At 49.8% G+C, this 15,057-nt stretch overlaps 2 protein-coding genes across 3 annotated transcripts in view; one reads left to right on the forward strand and one right to left on the reverse strand.

The window, feature by feature from the left end:
- BOK (BCL2 family apoptosis regulator BOK) overlaps positions 1-1,413 on the forward strand; it is a 12,448-nt gene extending 11,035 nt beyond the window's left edge. The window contains exon 4 of the mRNA XM_017870683.1: positions 65-1,413. Coding sequence (XP_017726172.1) covers positions 65-190 — 126 coding nt within the window. The 3' untranslated portion in view covers positions 191-1,413. The remainder of the gene's footprint in view (positions 1-64) is intronic.
- A 9,787-nt stretch (positions 1,414-11,200) lies between these two features.
- Positions 11,201-15,057, reverse strand: part of THAP4 (THAP domain containing 4) — a 47,482-nt gene continuing 43,625 nt past the window's right edge. For both annotated transcript variants that reach the window (XM_017870681.1, XM_017870682.1), the window contains exon 5: positions 11,201-11,520. In XM_017870681.1, coding sequence (XP_017726170.1) covers positions 11,401-11,520 — 120 coding nt within the window. In that variant the 3' untranslated portion in view covers positions 11,201-11,400. The remainder of the gene's footprint in view (positions 11,521-15,057) is intronic.

Genomic DNA, 15,057 nt, shown 5'->3' on the forward strand with positions numbered 1-15,057 from the left:
CTGGTGGTGCTGGGGTCTGGCAGTGTTGGCTCTGCTCTCTCACGTTCTCCCTCTTCCCTCCCAGACTGATGTCCTCAAATGTGTGGTCAGCACAGACCCTGGCCTCCGCTCCCACTGGCTGGTAGCTGCACTGTGCAGCTTCGGCCGCTTCCTGAAGGCTGCCTTCTTCGTGCTGCTGCCAGAGAGATGAGCTGCCCACCTGGGCAGTGGCCGCAGCCTGGCCCTCTGGGCCCGACGCAGGAGGCCCTCAGCACCCGAACACATCTCCCTCCTCCCCACCCAAGCCTGGAGCACTCTAACCCTTGGAGACCCCCTAAGCCCCGTTCCTCCACAGACCCAGACCCTCCAGAAGGGGTGAGCGGGGATAGGCTTTCCTGAGCCTGGAGCTGGGCTTTGGGGCAGCCTGCGACCCTCCTCACTTGTGCCCCTTCTCCTGGGATCTCTGTGTCTTCCCTTTTCTTTCTGGGGCCAGGAAGTCAGGGTCAACTCCCAGGCCCCAGATGCAGGGGCCCAGAAACACCTGCTCTCCCCTGAGCCCCAAATGCAGGGGCCTGGGACACCGTGCTGTCACCTGAGCCTGGGGTCCCATCCCAGGAAGAGGGGCCGTCTCAGGACCTGAGTCCTCAGGGCCCCCACACATTCAATCTGAAGGTGACCGTGGCCTGGCCGAAGCTGGAAGAGCCACGGGGACGCAGCCAGTAAACAGAGCGTAAGGCTCACGTGCTGGTTGCTTAATCCGTTTCTGGAGGAAGAGTATGACCCCCACCTGTGATGGGGTCCTTGTGTGGTGGGGACTGGGGCCAGCGGGCTTCAGGCTGCATGCTTAACCCATGGACGTGGAACCTGTGGCAGAGAAGGAAGGTCGCATGAGCCAGATCCCGCTTAACCCACGGATGTGGAACCTGCGGCAGAGAAGGAAGGTTGCATGAGTCAGATCCCAGTCCAGTTTCATGTCAGTTGAGGGTGAGGGTGACCCCATCTGCTATTTTTGTGCCCATCCTCAGACAACCATTTGGGGATGTGCCTATTAGGGCTCCCTAAGAACTCAGATGCCCAGGAAGCCCAGCCCCTCAGGGTGCACCCACACACAGCCTTCCCTTGACGCCTACGTTTCTGGGCACATGTGAGGCATCTTTCCTGGAACCCCGAGCCAGCCCTGTCCCGCCCCAACGCAGCATGGCACTCAGGAGATACAGGCTGGATGTGGGGCGGTCCTGGGGAGGCCTGGCCTAGCAGCCTGCCCTCTGCACGCCACCCACCTGAGCCCTCCCTGCCAGGCTTCATGCTGGGGTGGGCCACATGCCAGGACAAGAGGACCCCAGCAGAAAGCCAGCCCTGGACTCACATGGCATTCAGGTCCCACTGGGGGGTTGGGGTGGTAATAAACTTCTCCAAATGATCATTCTCATTTTACACAGAATGTCACTCGCGTGTTAAATGGCTTCTACCTACATACAACATGGTAAAAGGTGTGGAACGTTTGCTTGAAAATAATTGGGGGTGGGGGAGTGGTGAGGGTGGGGATGGGAGGGTTCCTGGAATTGGTTCTTCATCCTGATTAGATGTAAAGGCACTAATGCTGATTTCTAGCAGTAAAAAGCACCAATAGTCCACAGTGTGATGTACCAACAGAGATATGCATAGTATCTCCACTGGGTGCTGCTCATTACATACTTGCAGAAGGCAGGGTTCTGGTTCTGGTGGCTTTTGTTTTGAACACTTTTGTCAAACTAGAGTATAATGGGCCAGGTACAGTAGCTCACACCTGTAATCCCAGTATTTTGGGAGGCAGGAGGATGGCTTGAGGCCAGGAGTTCGAGACCAGCCTAGGCAATATAACAAGATCCCATCTCTACAAAAGTAAAATTAGTCAAGCACGGTGGCCTGCACCTGTGGTCCCAGCTATTCTGGAGGCTGAGGGGGGAGGATTGGTTGAATCTGAGAGGTTGAGGCTGCAGTTAGCTGTGATCATACCACTGTACTCCAGCCTGGGTAACATAGTGAGACCCTGTCTCACAAAAAAAAAAAAAAAAAAAAAATGTGGTGGCTCACGCCTGTAATCCCAGCACTTTGGGAGGCCCAAGCAGGTGGATCACCTGAGGTCAGGAGTTCAAGACCAGCCTGGCCAACATGGCAAAACCCCAACTCTGCTAAAAATACAAAAATTAGACAGGTGTGGCAGGCACCCGTAATCCCAGCTACTCGGGAGGCTAAGGCAGGAGAATTACTTGAACCTGGGAGGCAGAGCTTGCCGTGAGCCGGGATCGCCCCACTGCCCTCCAGCCTGGACAGAGTGAGACTCCATCTCAAAAAAGTATGATGGGAGTGAGCTCAGGATTCAGATTCCCAGCTGAAGCGTCACCTGAATAATCCGCAAGTTATGACTGTCCCAAGAAAGACTCTTCACTCCTTTAGCTGCGGGTCTGAGACTACTGAAAAACCTAGAATCTCGTCCTTCCAGTGGCTGGATTATAGCACATGTGGAACTCCCAGCTTCGCGGTGTCTCCTGTGCAAGTGAAGGCATTGGTCGGCAAGGAATGGGATCCTGTCCGTTGGAGCTGGGATGAGGATGTGTGGGGCGACCCTGATGAACAGTGGAGACCCTGAACCCCTAAATCCTGATGAGTCTTCAACAGTGGAAGAGGCCTCCCTAACCCTAGTGGTAGCTTCCCCAACTCCATCTGAGCAGGTTAACCCTGTGTTGTCTGAGGAAATGGGTCGGCCCTGAGGCTGCTGACTAGCAAGACCAGGCTGCTGCTCCCCAGGAGCTGCCCCCACCCCTTTTTGCTTCTAGACATGGAACTAGACTGATGTGGGGCAGGCCCTAGAGCTGAGATACAGGGTGTGACCGTGAGGAGATGCACTTGCCCAAGAGGATGCGTTTTCCTGTTTACACAGAAACCCCAGGAAGGTGGGAATGCATATTGAGGGCCTGGGAGAACGGTAGGAGGAACATAGAGTTGGATCAGGCCAAATTTACTGATACGGGCTCACTAAGCAGAGAGCCTGCATTTAGAAAGGGCTCTGATTGGTTGGTTGGCTGCTTGGCTGAAACATGGGCCAAAACATGGCCCACCACGGGATAACTGGACATGCCTGGTCACCCGTGGTTAGTGTGGAAGGGATTCAAAGGTTTAGGGAGATTGGAATGCTAGAGTGGATTTGTTCTCCCTATTCTCTTCCTCCAGCCCTCCACCCTCCTCCCCTGCAGCTCTCCTCTTCCTCCTCCTCTGCAGCCCTCCACCACCCTCCCTCTACAACCCTCCTCCTCTTCCAGTCCTCCACCCTCCCCCTCCCCTGCAACTCTTCACCACTCTCCTCCTCCCACTGCAGTTCTCTTTTCTTTGTAGCCCTCCTCCTCCTCCCCGGCTAGCTCTTCTCTTCCCCCTCACCCACAATACTCCTCCTCCTCCCCTTGCAGCCTTCTTCCCTTTCCTCCCCCTGCAGTCCTCCACCCTCCTCCCCTGCAGCGCTACTCCTCTTTTCTTTGTAGCCCTCCTCCTTATCCAGCCCTCCACCCTCTTACCCTCCCTTGGCAGCCCTACTCCCTCCCCTTCCTCCTCCCGCCTGCAGCCTTCAACTCCCTCCTCCTCCTCCTATACTTCTCTTCCTCATCTTCCCTCAGGACCCAGCCCTAGTGCCAGTACCCCAAGCCTTGGCTGACTCTCAGCAGGGAGGCTCCCGACTGGGTGCACGGGGCAGTGCCCAGGAACTCTGGTTCAGGCCTGCTGCAGGGCTTGTTTGCCTCTTCAGTGGTGGCTCTTAGGTGCTGTGGTTCCGTGGCTGAGGAGCCACACAGGAAGGCCCACTACCTGTGTCCCTCAGCTTTGTGCATCTGCTTCTCCGGAACAGGACCCCTTCAGGGCAGGCCTGGTGGACCGCCCTGCTTCCGATGAGGCCTTGCACAGGCCTTCCTGTGGACACTGCACACAGGTGACTGAACCTGATATGACAAAACATGAAGTGTGAGATGTTTCTAAAATCTCCACCTGGGCCAACCACAACCCTCCTGGTGGAGGCTATCTTCTGCTACCATGTGCCATGCCAGAGCTCCCCTACCCTGGGAACAAATGCCAGGGTGCCCTGTGGCCCAGCTCTCCTCAGTCCCCTCATCTGTCCAGAGAACAAACGCCAGGGTGCCTTACGACCCGGCTCTCCTCAGTCCCCTGATCCATCCAGCCCATTTTCATTCCTCTCACTTTGGCCTCCTGTGTGTCCGACTGTGCCTCTGGGCCAGACTCATTGCAGGGCTACTGGCCTGTGCAGGCCCCACCTTCCTGCTTTCTGATGCAGCGATATTCTTCCCTTTTTAGGACCTTGCTCTGTCACCGAGGCTGGAGTACAGTGGCGCAGTCTTGCCTCTCTGCAACCTCTGCCACCCAGGTTCAAGTGATTCTTGTGCCTCAGTCTCCTGAGTAGCTGGGATTACAGGTGCCCACCACCACACCCGGCTAATTTTTCTATTTTTCATAGAGATGGGGTTTTGCCACGTTGGCCAGGCTGGTCTCGAAATCCTGACCTCAAGGGATCCACCCACCACGGCCTCCCAAAGTGCTAGGATTACAGGTGTGAACCACTGCGCCCGGCTGACATCTCCTCTTCAAGCCTGATGCCAGCTCAGGCCACAGACATTAGCCCTTCTGACAAAGCTGGAGGATAAGGCCCCCTCGCACGCCCCATCCTCTCCTCGCCCCTCCGGGGGGCCCTCCCCCAAGCGTCTCCTTTGAAGCCCTGCCTCCCTCTATCATGCCCGCCCCCAACCCACACAGTCTCAAGAAACATGGAGAGAGGACCCCTGGGGTGGTCTGGCAACGCCTGCCTGGTGGACAGCAGATGGGAGAGAAGGAAAGTGGCCGGTGGGAGAAGGGGCAGAGGAAAGGGGAGGAGGAAGGAGGAAAAGCGAAGCCCACACTGAAGGTGCCCCTCCTGCCCAGGCTTCCTGCCAGATGCTTCTTGGATCAAATACTTTGTTATATTTCCAGCACAAGAAAGTGATGTTACAAACACTAAGAGAATTCAGAGAAACAGCAGGATTTAAAGTAGCACACAGAGATCTTTGTGTATACTTTCAGTTAAAAGACAGAATGGAAGAGATGACCCATTTTTAACAGCAACAAAAAGATAAAAATCCGGCCGGGCGGGGTGGCTCAAGCCGGTAATCCCAGCACTTTGGGAGGCCGAGACGGGCGGATCACGAGGTCAGGAGATCGAGACCATCCTGGCTAACACGGTGAAACCCCGTCTCTACTAAAAAATACAAAAAACTAGCCGGGCGAGGTGGCGGGCGCCTGTAGTCCCAGCTACTTGGGAGGCTGAGGCAGGAGAATGGCGTGAACCCGGGAGGCGGAGCTTGCAGTGAGCTGAGATCCGGCCACTGCACTCCAGCCCTGGCGACAGAGTGAGACTCCGTCTCAAAAAAAAAAATAAATAAAATAAAAATCCTCATGCATGAAAGAAATGTGAAACCCTAAATGGGAAAAACTTTCAATATGCTATAAAGACACCCAAGTAGATTTCAACAATACCATGGTTTGAACGCATTCCCCAAAAGTTCATGCGTTGGAAACCTAGACTCGAATGCAGCAGTGCTGGGATGGGATTCTGGGGAGGTGATTGGCTCATGAGGACTAATCCATTCATGGACTAATGGGTTCTCAGGGAGTACAGCAGTTATCACCAGGGGGCTGGTTATAAAAGCCAGCTTTGCCGTCTCTCATGAGACCCTCACATAATGCCTGGCATCACCTCGAGACTGCAGAGTCCCGACCAGCAAGAAGGTCCTGACCAGATGCAACTCCTATACCTTGGCTCCCTGCCTCCAGAACTGTAAGAAATAAAATTCTTTTCTTTATAACTTACCCAGTCTGTGGTATTCAGTCAGAGCAACAGAAAATGAATTAAGACAGACAGAAAGAAATACCATGGTCCTGGATAAGAAAACTCTCCTAAGCAAGTCAATTCTACAAAAGTAAATTTATAAATGTAATCCTTATAAAAACGCCGAATGCTTTTCCCGGATCTAAAAAACTAATTATAAAGTTCATGTGAGAGAGAAAGTGCACAAGAGTGGAAAAATAGCCAGGAAAACCCTGAAAAAGAAATGGGGAGGTCCTCTGCCACCGAACCATCTCCTGGCCTCTGAAATGGAACACATGGCACCAGGACCCATGTAGACAGACAGGCCCAGGGACATGAAGACCTGGAAACAGATCCCAATGCCTGGAACATGCAGTCTATAAGGTAGCATATGATACCAGTGAGGAAAGGATGGACTTGTCGGTAAATGTTAAGCACTTGGAAAAAGACGAAAATGAATCTGCACTTCATACCATACACGAAGACAAATTCCAAATGGGTCAAAAGTACTAGGAAAAGGTGAATTCCTTCATCACTGGGGAGTGGGCAAAATCTTCCTAAATAGGATTTAAAACCCAGGAGCAATAAAAGACAAAATGTATACTGGGGAAAATGTTTTATAACATAGAGCATTTTCAAAAGTGTTGGTGACTTGAGTGGGAAGCAGGGCAGAGATTGTCGGGGACCAAGGGCGGGGGGATGGTATTGAACAGGTGCGGGGTCTCCTTCCGGGGTGATGCAAGCTTTGGAAGCACAGAGAAGTGACGGTTGTACATTATGAATGTACTAAATGCTGCTAAATTGTAGACTTTAAGATGGTTAAAATGGTGACTTTTAAAATCATCTATAGGACTCTGATAAAATGTTGTTTTATGTATATTTTACCTCGATAAAAATTATAACTTAAAATGAGAAATATTAGGATTAATATTCCTTATTCAAAAGAGCTCATGAGTTTGGAAAATCAAGAAAATGATTAAAAAAAAAAAGAGAGAGAAGTGCAAACCAAAACCACCCCAAGACTCCATTTCTCACCTACAAGATTGACCCAAATCCAAATTTGACACCAGATTCTGCTGGTGATGGGGGCAGGCGCCTCCTACAATGCTGTGGGGATGCAGAACACCTGGCTCCTTGGGGACAGGGACAACACCCAGACAAGCTGGATGAGCCTCTTCCTGCCAACTGGCAATCCCATTCCCAGAAATGTATCCTTAAGATACGATGGCTAGAATCCACAAAGATGTGGAAATGCCCTCCTAACCAGACTTAGAAGACAAGCACGCTGCAGTCCCAACGGAGGTGCTGGGTCCAACTCTGACATCTGATTGGCCAACCCAAGTGCCCAGCATGAGGGGATCTGTTGCCTAAACCATGGCGAGCTAAACCAAACCACAGCAAGCTAAACCGTGGCGAGCTGAACCACGGCGAGCTGAACCACGGCGAGCTGAACCACGGCGAGCTGAACCACGGCGAGCTAAACCACGGCAAGCTGAACCACGGTGACCTTACCAGGGCACTCGACAGCTGTACCAGAGGCCTGTGTGGAGCAAACGTGCCTGGTTTTACAGTTCCGACAAGAAAGCCAGTCAAATGATTTGCATTGGAAAACAAATTATAACAATTTCTAGAAATTAAACAAATGGACTTGTGTATCAAGTTGGTGACAGAAGCGCAGATTAATTAATCCAATTATATAATATTTTAACTTTGTGTCTTCAAAGGCAAAAGTCTAAAAAGGCTAGCAGAAAAAACAAACTTTGACCAGTAGCCATTGTTAACAATACCTTTTTTGGTAGAGATGGGATCTCACTATGTTGCCCAGGCTTATTTTGAAATGATTATATGTATTTATATGTAGAATAAAGCAAATACTGTTGATGTAATGAACCAAGATTTTCAGCTTAAGAAGTAAAATCAAAGAATATTTAAAAACCCTTATAATCTTAAAATTTGAATGGAAAACAGTATGAATTCATGTTTTTCAAAAATACATGTGTATATCCCATACTAAAGTAGTTAGGGGTGAAAGGTTCTGATCTCTAATATAACCTCACATGATTCGGAGAAAATAAACCAGAAATTGTTTTTTTTTGAGACACAGTTTCGCTCTGTTGCCCAGGCTGGAGTGCAATGGCGCCATCTCGGCTCACTGCAACCTCTGCCTCCTGGGTTCAAGTGATTCTCCTGCCTTAGCCTCCCGAGTAGCTGGGATTACGGGCGCCCGCCACCATGCCCGGCTAATTTTTTGTATTTTTAGTAGACATGGGGTTTTGTCATGTTGGCCAGGGTTGAACTCCTGACCTCAGGTGATCTGCCCCCCTTGGCCTCCCAAAGTCCTGGGATTATAGATGTGAGCTACTGTGCCTGGCTGAGAAAATAAATTTCAGAACAATTTTCTGGTTCTGTCCATGGAAAGGCTGGGAAGTAGAGCAGCCCAGCCGTCATAAGCAGTCAGTGCTCAGTCTCCCCACTAATGAGAACCAGGGCTCTGAAGAAATGGGTAGTTCCAGGTTCTGGGCAGGAAGACTCAGAGGCAGTTGTGGCCCCAGAGGAAGGAGGCATCAAAGCCCACTGGATGGAGGGGCTCCTCTGGCCAATTACGAGATAATCTGAGCATCTCCTGTTTGCTGAAGACATAGGCAGCACTTGATTAAAATGGTATCAAATACAGTTGGCCCTCCATTTCTGTGGATTCACTGTGTATAAAAAAATTCCCAAAAAGCGCACAATAAAAACACCCCAAAAATATACGTTTACAGAGCATTTACACTGTATCAGGTATTATAAGCAATCTACAGATGACTTAAGGTATATGTGATGATATGCGTAGGTTGCATGCAAATCCCACGCCATTTTATACAAGGGATTTCAGCATCTGATTTTGGTATCTGTGTGGGTCCTGTAACCCACCCCTGTGGATACTGAGGACAGACTGTATACATGAAAGTATTAAGTTCATAACATGAGGAGGGAAGCGGGAAGGGTAAGTGCAGTGGCGTGAGGAACTCTCAGTCCTTTGGTACCACTGGAGGGTGCCAGGACATTCTTACTCCAAAAATTGATCATTAAAGGGAAATAATTAAGTGTTTATGCTGCCTTTCTAGTATGAACACACTTCAGGGTAACCCGACTTACCCTAATGGATAAAGGGAAGGTCTGAGAGAATTCCAGCCACTAAATGTCCTTCTAATGAGAGACAGAAGACAAACATCTGCAGTCCCAGTGGAGGTTCTGGTTCTAGGAATGGTCACCCACAGGTGGCAAAACTGTCAGGGGATCAGTTGATAGGAAATTGACGATAAAGGGGTCAGCCTGTCGCCATCTGAGCTTATTAACGCTGGCTTCAACAAAGTGAGACAATCAGACATGAGGCTCCTCATGGGCTGTGACACAGGAACTGAGCATCGCCCAGGTGTGATTCCAGCCACAACTTTAGATCCAACTTCCAGATGCCAGGATATAGAGGGGACAGAGGTACAAGTTAAACACTACAAAGATGATGCTGAGTCCAGACTGGGGACACCTTCGAGGACAAGTGACCAGCTTCACCAACAAGTCAAGGGTACAGAGGAGGGAAGAGGAGGACTTTTAGGATCAAAAGGATCCTAAAAGACGTTGTAGCCAAACACAAACGTGAATAAAGCTTTGATAATCCAATCGTATGAGGATATCTTTCTCAGGCAGTCAGGGAAACGCGAATAGGACTGAGTGTTGGAGAATGTTACATAATTCTTATGCATTTTGAGAAACCACCACCGTGCCACCAGTTACTGACGTCTTGTCTCTTGGCTTGTCTGTGCTCTGCCCTGGGTGCTGCCCTCCCACACTCCCTTCTGGCTGGGCGTGCAGGAGCCTGGGATGCAGGAGTTGGGGCTGGGAGCTTCCTGGTATTCCCAGGTTATTTCAGTATTACTCTGGGAGCAGAGACAGCTCTGAGCCCAGCCTCCAGGTCCCCTGGTACCCCCTTGGCCCTTGGAATACCGTCCCAGGCCCTCCTGCCCATCTTGTGAAAACCAAGCACCTCCTCTAAGCTCTGAGGTCCCTGAAACCCCACCCTTGTAACACATTTTGTCCCCAAGCCCTGGAGGTGGTACCAGCGGTTGCCACCCTGGATGTTAACTCCGCGCAGCCTGAGTGCTACCTCTTCTGACTCTGCTTCCCAACACCCGTGTAGCCTCATCTCCATGTGCCTGGCGAGATTTCTGATATGGTGAGGAGTTAAGAGAAAGAGAATGGCTTTCGTTGTTTTGGAATGCATACCAAAGGATTTAGGTGCAAGTGACAGTATGTCTGGAATTTGCTGCCATGTATTCCAGCAGAAGTGGGGAGGAAAAATGGAACTGCTGTGGGCAAAATGCTGGCAGGTACTGAAGCTGGGTGACAGGTACAAGGGTTTAGTGTATGTTTGGGAACTTTCATAGTGAAAAAAACTCCACAAAAACGAAAGATGTATTACAGAGTTACAAACTAAAACTTACATGATGTTGTTAAAAATCACAGCTAGCCTCTTGGGAATGCTCCATCTGTAAGAAAATGTAGACTTGGCTCTTTAAAAGTAATGAAAAAATGACTGCCATCTTTTTTTTTTGGAGACAGGTTCTTGCTCTGTTGCCCAAGTTGGAGTCCTGTGGTATGATCTTGGTTCACTGCAACCTCCACCTTCCAAGCTCCAGGGATCCTCCCACCTCAGCCTTCTGAGTAGCTGGGACCACAGGCATGGACCACCACGCTCGGCTAATATTTGTGTTTTTTTTTTGTAGGGATCGGGTTTCGCCATGTTGCCCAGGCTGGTCTCAAACTCCTGGCTTCAAGCCATTTGCTAGCCTTAGCCTCCCAAAGTGCTGGGATTACAGGCGTGAGCCACTGCGCCTGGCCAACTCTACAGAAGATTTACAAATATTTTAGATCTTGTCAAAACTGCCAGAAGAAAGAAAAGGAAAGAGATTCATCCCTTCTTAATTTCTCTTTTACTTTTTTTTTTTTCAGAGTCTCGCTCTCGTCTCCCAGGCTGGAGTGCAGTGGTGCAATCTTGGCTCTCTGCAACCTCCACCTCCTGGGTTCAAGCGATTCTCCTGCCTCAGCCTCCCAAGTAGGTGGGATTACGGGTGCGTGCCACCACGTCCGACTAATGTTTTGTATTTTAAGTAGAGATGGGGTTTCACCCTGTTGGCCAGGCTGGTCTTGAACTCCTGATCTCAGATGATCCACCCGCCTTGGTCTCCTATAGTACTGGGATTACAGGCATGAGCCACCACACCCAGCCTCCTTCTTAATTTCTTAAGGAAGACTTTGGAAAACAAACACCAGCAGATAAAAAAAATGTACATCCTACACAAGTGATAATATTCAAAATCCTCAGCCATAAAAATAAAGGCCTTTTATTTGGTTTTTCTATGCCAGTACAGAAACATCTGGACAACACTCTTGAGCCCGCAGAGGCTCCTGGCCACACGCACTTCTGCTGTAGGGACTGTATGCCGAGGAGCCGAACCGTTGAGACACAGTAGCCAGGCCCTCCTGAGGGCTCCAGAAGCTCTAGGTTACGGGGTCACCTTCTTGTAGGTGACATGAAGATGCTGGGTCATTGGCTGTGTGGTGGTTGCCATGGAGACTGTCTGTTCAAGTTTGCCTTCAGAATTCAGCCTGAACTTCCGGGTAATCTGAACAGGAGAATGAAACAAAAATACCTGAGTTTTATCTCAAAAGATTCAATCAATGCCCGTGTGCCCATCGCATGCCACACACTCGTCACGGGCTGTGAGCCAGGCAGTGTCCTTGCCAGGGGACGACAGACACAGCCCAGGGAACCTGGGCACGTCACAATCCAGGTGCCCCTCAGCTGTCTCCAGAAAACCACCAGGTGAACACAGGGATTGTTTATTTAGAAGTCACCTTTTTTTGTCAACGGCCATACCACTCTGAACGCACCCGATCTCGTCTGACCTCGGAAGCTAAGGAGAGTTGGGCCTGGTTAGTACTTGGATGGGAGAAGTCACCTTTTTTTGGTCTCTACAAATTATATACCTGATCAGACAAGCACTGAGATTCCAACGCTTCCCTTCTCCACTGCCTCCCACTTTCACTGTAACTAGAACTGATGTCCAGTGTGTTCTTGGAAAGCTCAGAAACACCATCTTTGGAACAGTAATTCATCAGAAAAAATTATAGCAGCCGTTTCCAACAAGAATCCAAGCCTAGGCAGCTAAGTCCCGAATGAGTCAGCCCTGTATGCCTGGAACGTTTGCCAGCAGATTGTGAGTGCTCACTGTCAAAAGACAATTCTCTGATGGGCACTCACTCTCTAGTGTCCCAGATGTGTGGGGGGTCAGGTGGGGGGCACCAGAAGTGGATGAAATGGAGTTCTGCTTATGGCCATGGCTAACTACTCTGTAACTGACCAACCCCCTCGCAGATAACCCAGATTTTAAGAAGTTTCTTTAAAGGTGTCAGAGAACCACCAAGTCAGCAAGGACCAGCACCCCAGAGAAAAGGAAGTGTGGAGGTGAAACCCAATTTGGAGCAACTGGCCCTGATGCTTTTGCTGCCTGGAAGTCGAGAGGTTCAAGGCGTGGAGGCTAAGAGGGATGTGGTAGCTAAGAGGCTGAGAAGCTGAGTGAGGCCTTCTGGGACTCATGGAGCTGGAGGGACAAACACTGGAATTCGGTGTCCGTCTAGGAGGAGAGGCCCAGCCGGGCATGGTGGCATGTGCCTGGAGTCCCAGCTACTCGGGAAGCTGAGGCAGGATAATTGCTTGAACCTGGGAGGTGGAGGTTGCAGTGAGCCGAGATCGCGCCACTGCACCTCAGCCTGGGCAACAGAGCAAGACTCTGTTTCTAAAAAAGAAAAAATGAAAAAAACGAGAGGCCCAGGAAAGCACCCCAGCTTTGGGTGGGCGCCCTGAAGGGTCCCATCCTAGGAGTAAGGGTTAACCAGAAACAGGATGGTAGTCCAGTTTCAAACCAGCTCCGTCTCTTCTGAACACGGCTGTCCACTCATGACTGATAGGCAGCAGCACAGAACTACTCTTTGGTGAGGATAACATCAAATGAAGCCTCAAGTCATGTTTTTTTTTTTTTTTTTTTTTTTTTTTTTGAGACGGAGTCTCGCTGTGTCGCCCAGGCTGGAGTACAGTGGCCGGATCTCAGCTCACTGCAAGCTCCGCCTCCCGGGTTTACACCATTCTCCTGCCTCAGCCTCCCGAGTAGCTGGGACTACAGGCGCCCGCCACCTCGCCCGGCTAGTTTTTTGTATTTTTTAGTAGAGACGGGGTTTCACTGTGTTAGCCAGGATGGTCTCGATCTCCTGACCTCGTGATCCGCCCGTCTCGGCCTCCCAAAGTGCTGGGATTACAGGCTTGAGCCACCGTGCCCGGCCTACATTTTTTCATACATAATGTCTAGAATCCAAGAAAAAAAGAAAACTCCTTAGGTTACTAGGAGATAAGATCAATAGGAAAAACAGGAAACAGACACCTCCCCCACCCTCACCCAGGGGATGCCAATATTGGAGTTATCAGAAGACAATATGGAGAATTTCTGCAGATAGAATTTATCAAAAAGATTAAAATAGAAATTCTGTAACTGAAAAACAATCACTCAAATTAAGGCCCCAATAATGAAATAAACAGCAGATTAGACACAGATGAAGAAAGCATTAGTAAACTGGAAAATGATCAGCAGGAAATATCCACATTGAAGCCTAGAGAATAATGGAAACTATGGATGAAAGCATAAGGGACACACTGAAAATTGCAAAAGACTGAACACGTGTAACCAGAGACCCAGAAGGAGACAGGAAAGAAAATGGAACATGAGCAATATTTGAACAGATGATGGCCAATTTTCTGAGTCTAACAAAATATATCAAGCCACAAATTCTAATTCTATCACAGCAAAACTTTGGCTGATAATCAAAGGCAAGACAACAGAAACTTGAAAGCAGCCAGGGATGGGTGTGGGTGTAATGGTTAATTTTAGGTGTCAAATTGACCAGATTAAGGAACACCTAGAAACCTGGTAAAGGATTATTTTGAGTATGTCTGAAAGGATGTTTCCAGAGGTGACTGACCAGGTGAGGAAGATCTGCCCTCCATGAGGGTGGGCACCATCCAAGAGGCTGGGGGCCCAGAGAAAATAGAAACAAAGACAAGGCAAATATGTCCATCTGTTTGCTGGAGCTAGGATACACTCTTCCTCCCCTGTCCTTGGACAACTCCAGGCCCCCCAGCCTTTGGACTCCCAGATGTCACCAGCACCTCCTCACTCTTCAGGGATCTGAGGCCTTTGGCCCAGGACTGAGAGTGACACACCATTGGTTTCCCTGGTTCTGAAGCCTTTGGACTTGGACTGAGCCATGACACTGGCATCCTAGGGTTTCCAGCTTGTGGAGCGGGCTTTTTTTTTTTTTTTTTTGAGATGGAGTCTCGCTCTGTTGCCCAGGCTGGAGTGCAGTGGCCGGATCTCAGCTCACTGCAAGCTCCGCCTCCCGGGTTTACGCCATTCTCCTGCCTCAGCCTCCGGAGTAGCTGGGACTATAGACGCCCGCCACCTCGCCCGGCTAGTTTTTTGTATTTTTTTGTAGAGATGGGGTTTCACCGTGTTAGCTAGGATGGTCTCAATCTCCTGACCTCGTGATCTGCCCGTCTCGGCCTCCCAAAGTGCTGGGATTACAGGCTTGAGCCACCACGCCCGGCCGTGGAGGGGGCTTTTATACTATTGAATGCTACATTCGTTAAGTGTACATGAAATATTCACGAAGTTAGGCCATATACTAGGGCACAAAATAAGTCTCCACCTTTTTTTTTTTTTTTTTTGAGATGGAGTTTTGCTCTGTTGCCCAGGCTGGAGTGTGCAGTGGCACTATCTCGGCTCACTGCAAGCTCCGCCTCCCGGGTTTACACCATTCTCCTGCCTCAGCCTCCCGAGCAGCTGGGACTACAGGCACCCGGCTAATTTTTTTGTATTTTTAGTAAAGAGGGGGTTTCACCATGTTAGCCAGGAAGGTCTCGATCTCCTGACCTCGTGATCCGCCCACCTCGGCCTCCCAAAGTACTAGGATTACAGGTGTGAGCCACTGCATCTGGCGTCTCCAACATTTTTTAACAGACTAAAATATTAGATAGAGGGTATGTTGTCTGGGCTTTATAGAATTGATTTAAAAATCCTGAGCAATAGAATCTATTTAAAAAATTCTCAAAT

Source organism: Rhinopithecus bieti, unplaced genomic scaffold (assembly GCF_001698545.2).
Source record: "Rhinopithecus bieti isolate Rb0 unplaced genomic scaffold, ASM169854v2 scaffold_5840, whole genome shotgun sequence".
Classification (NCBI taxonomy): Eukaryota; Metazoa; Chordata; class Mammalia; order Primates; family Cercopithecidae; genus Rhinopithecus; species Rhinopithecus bieti.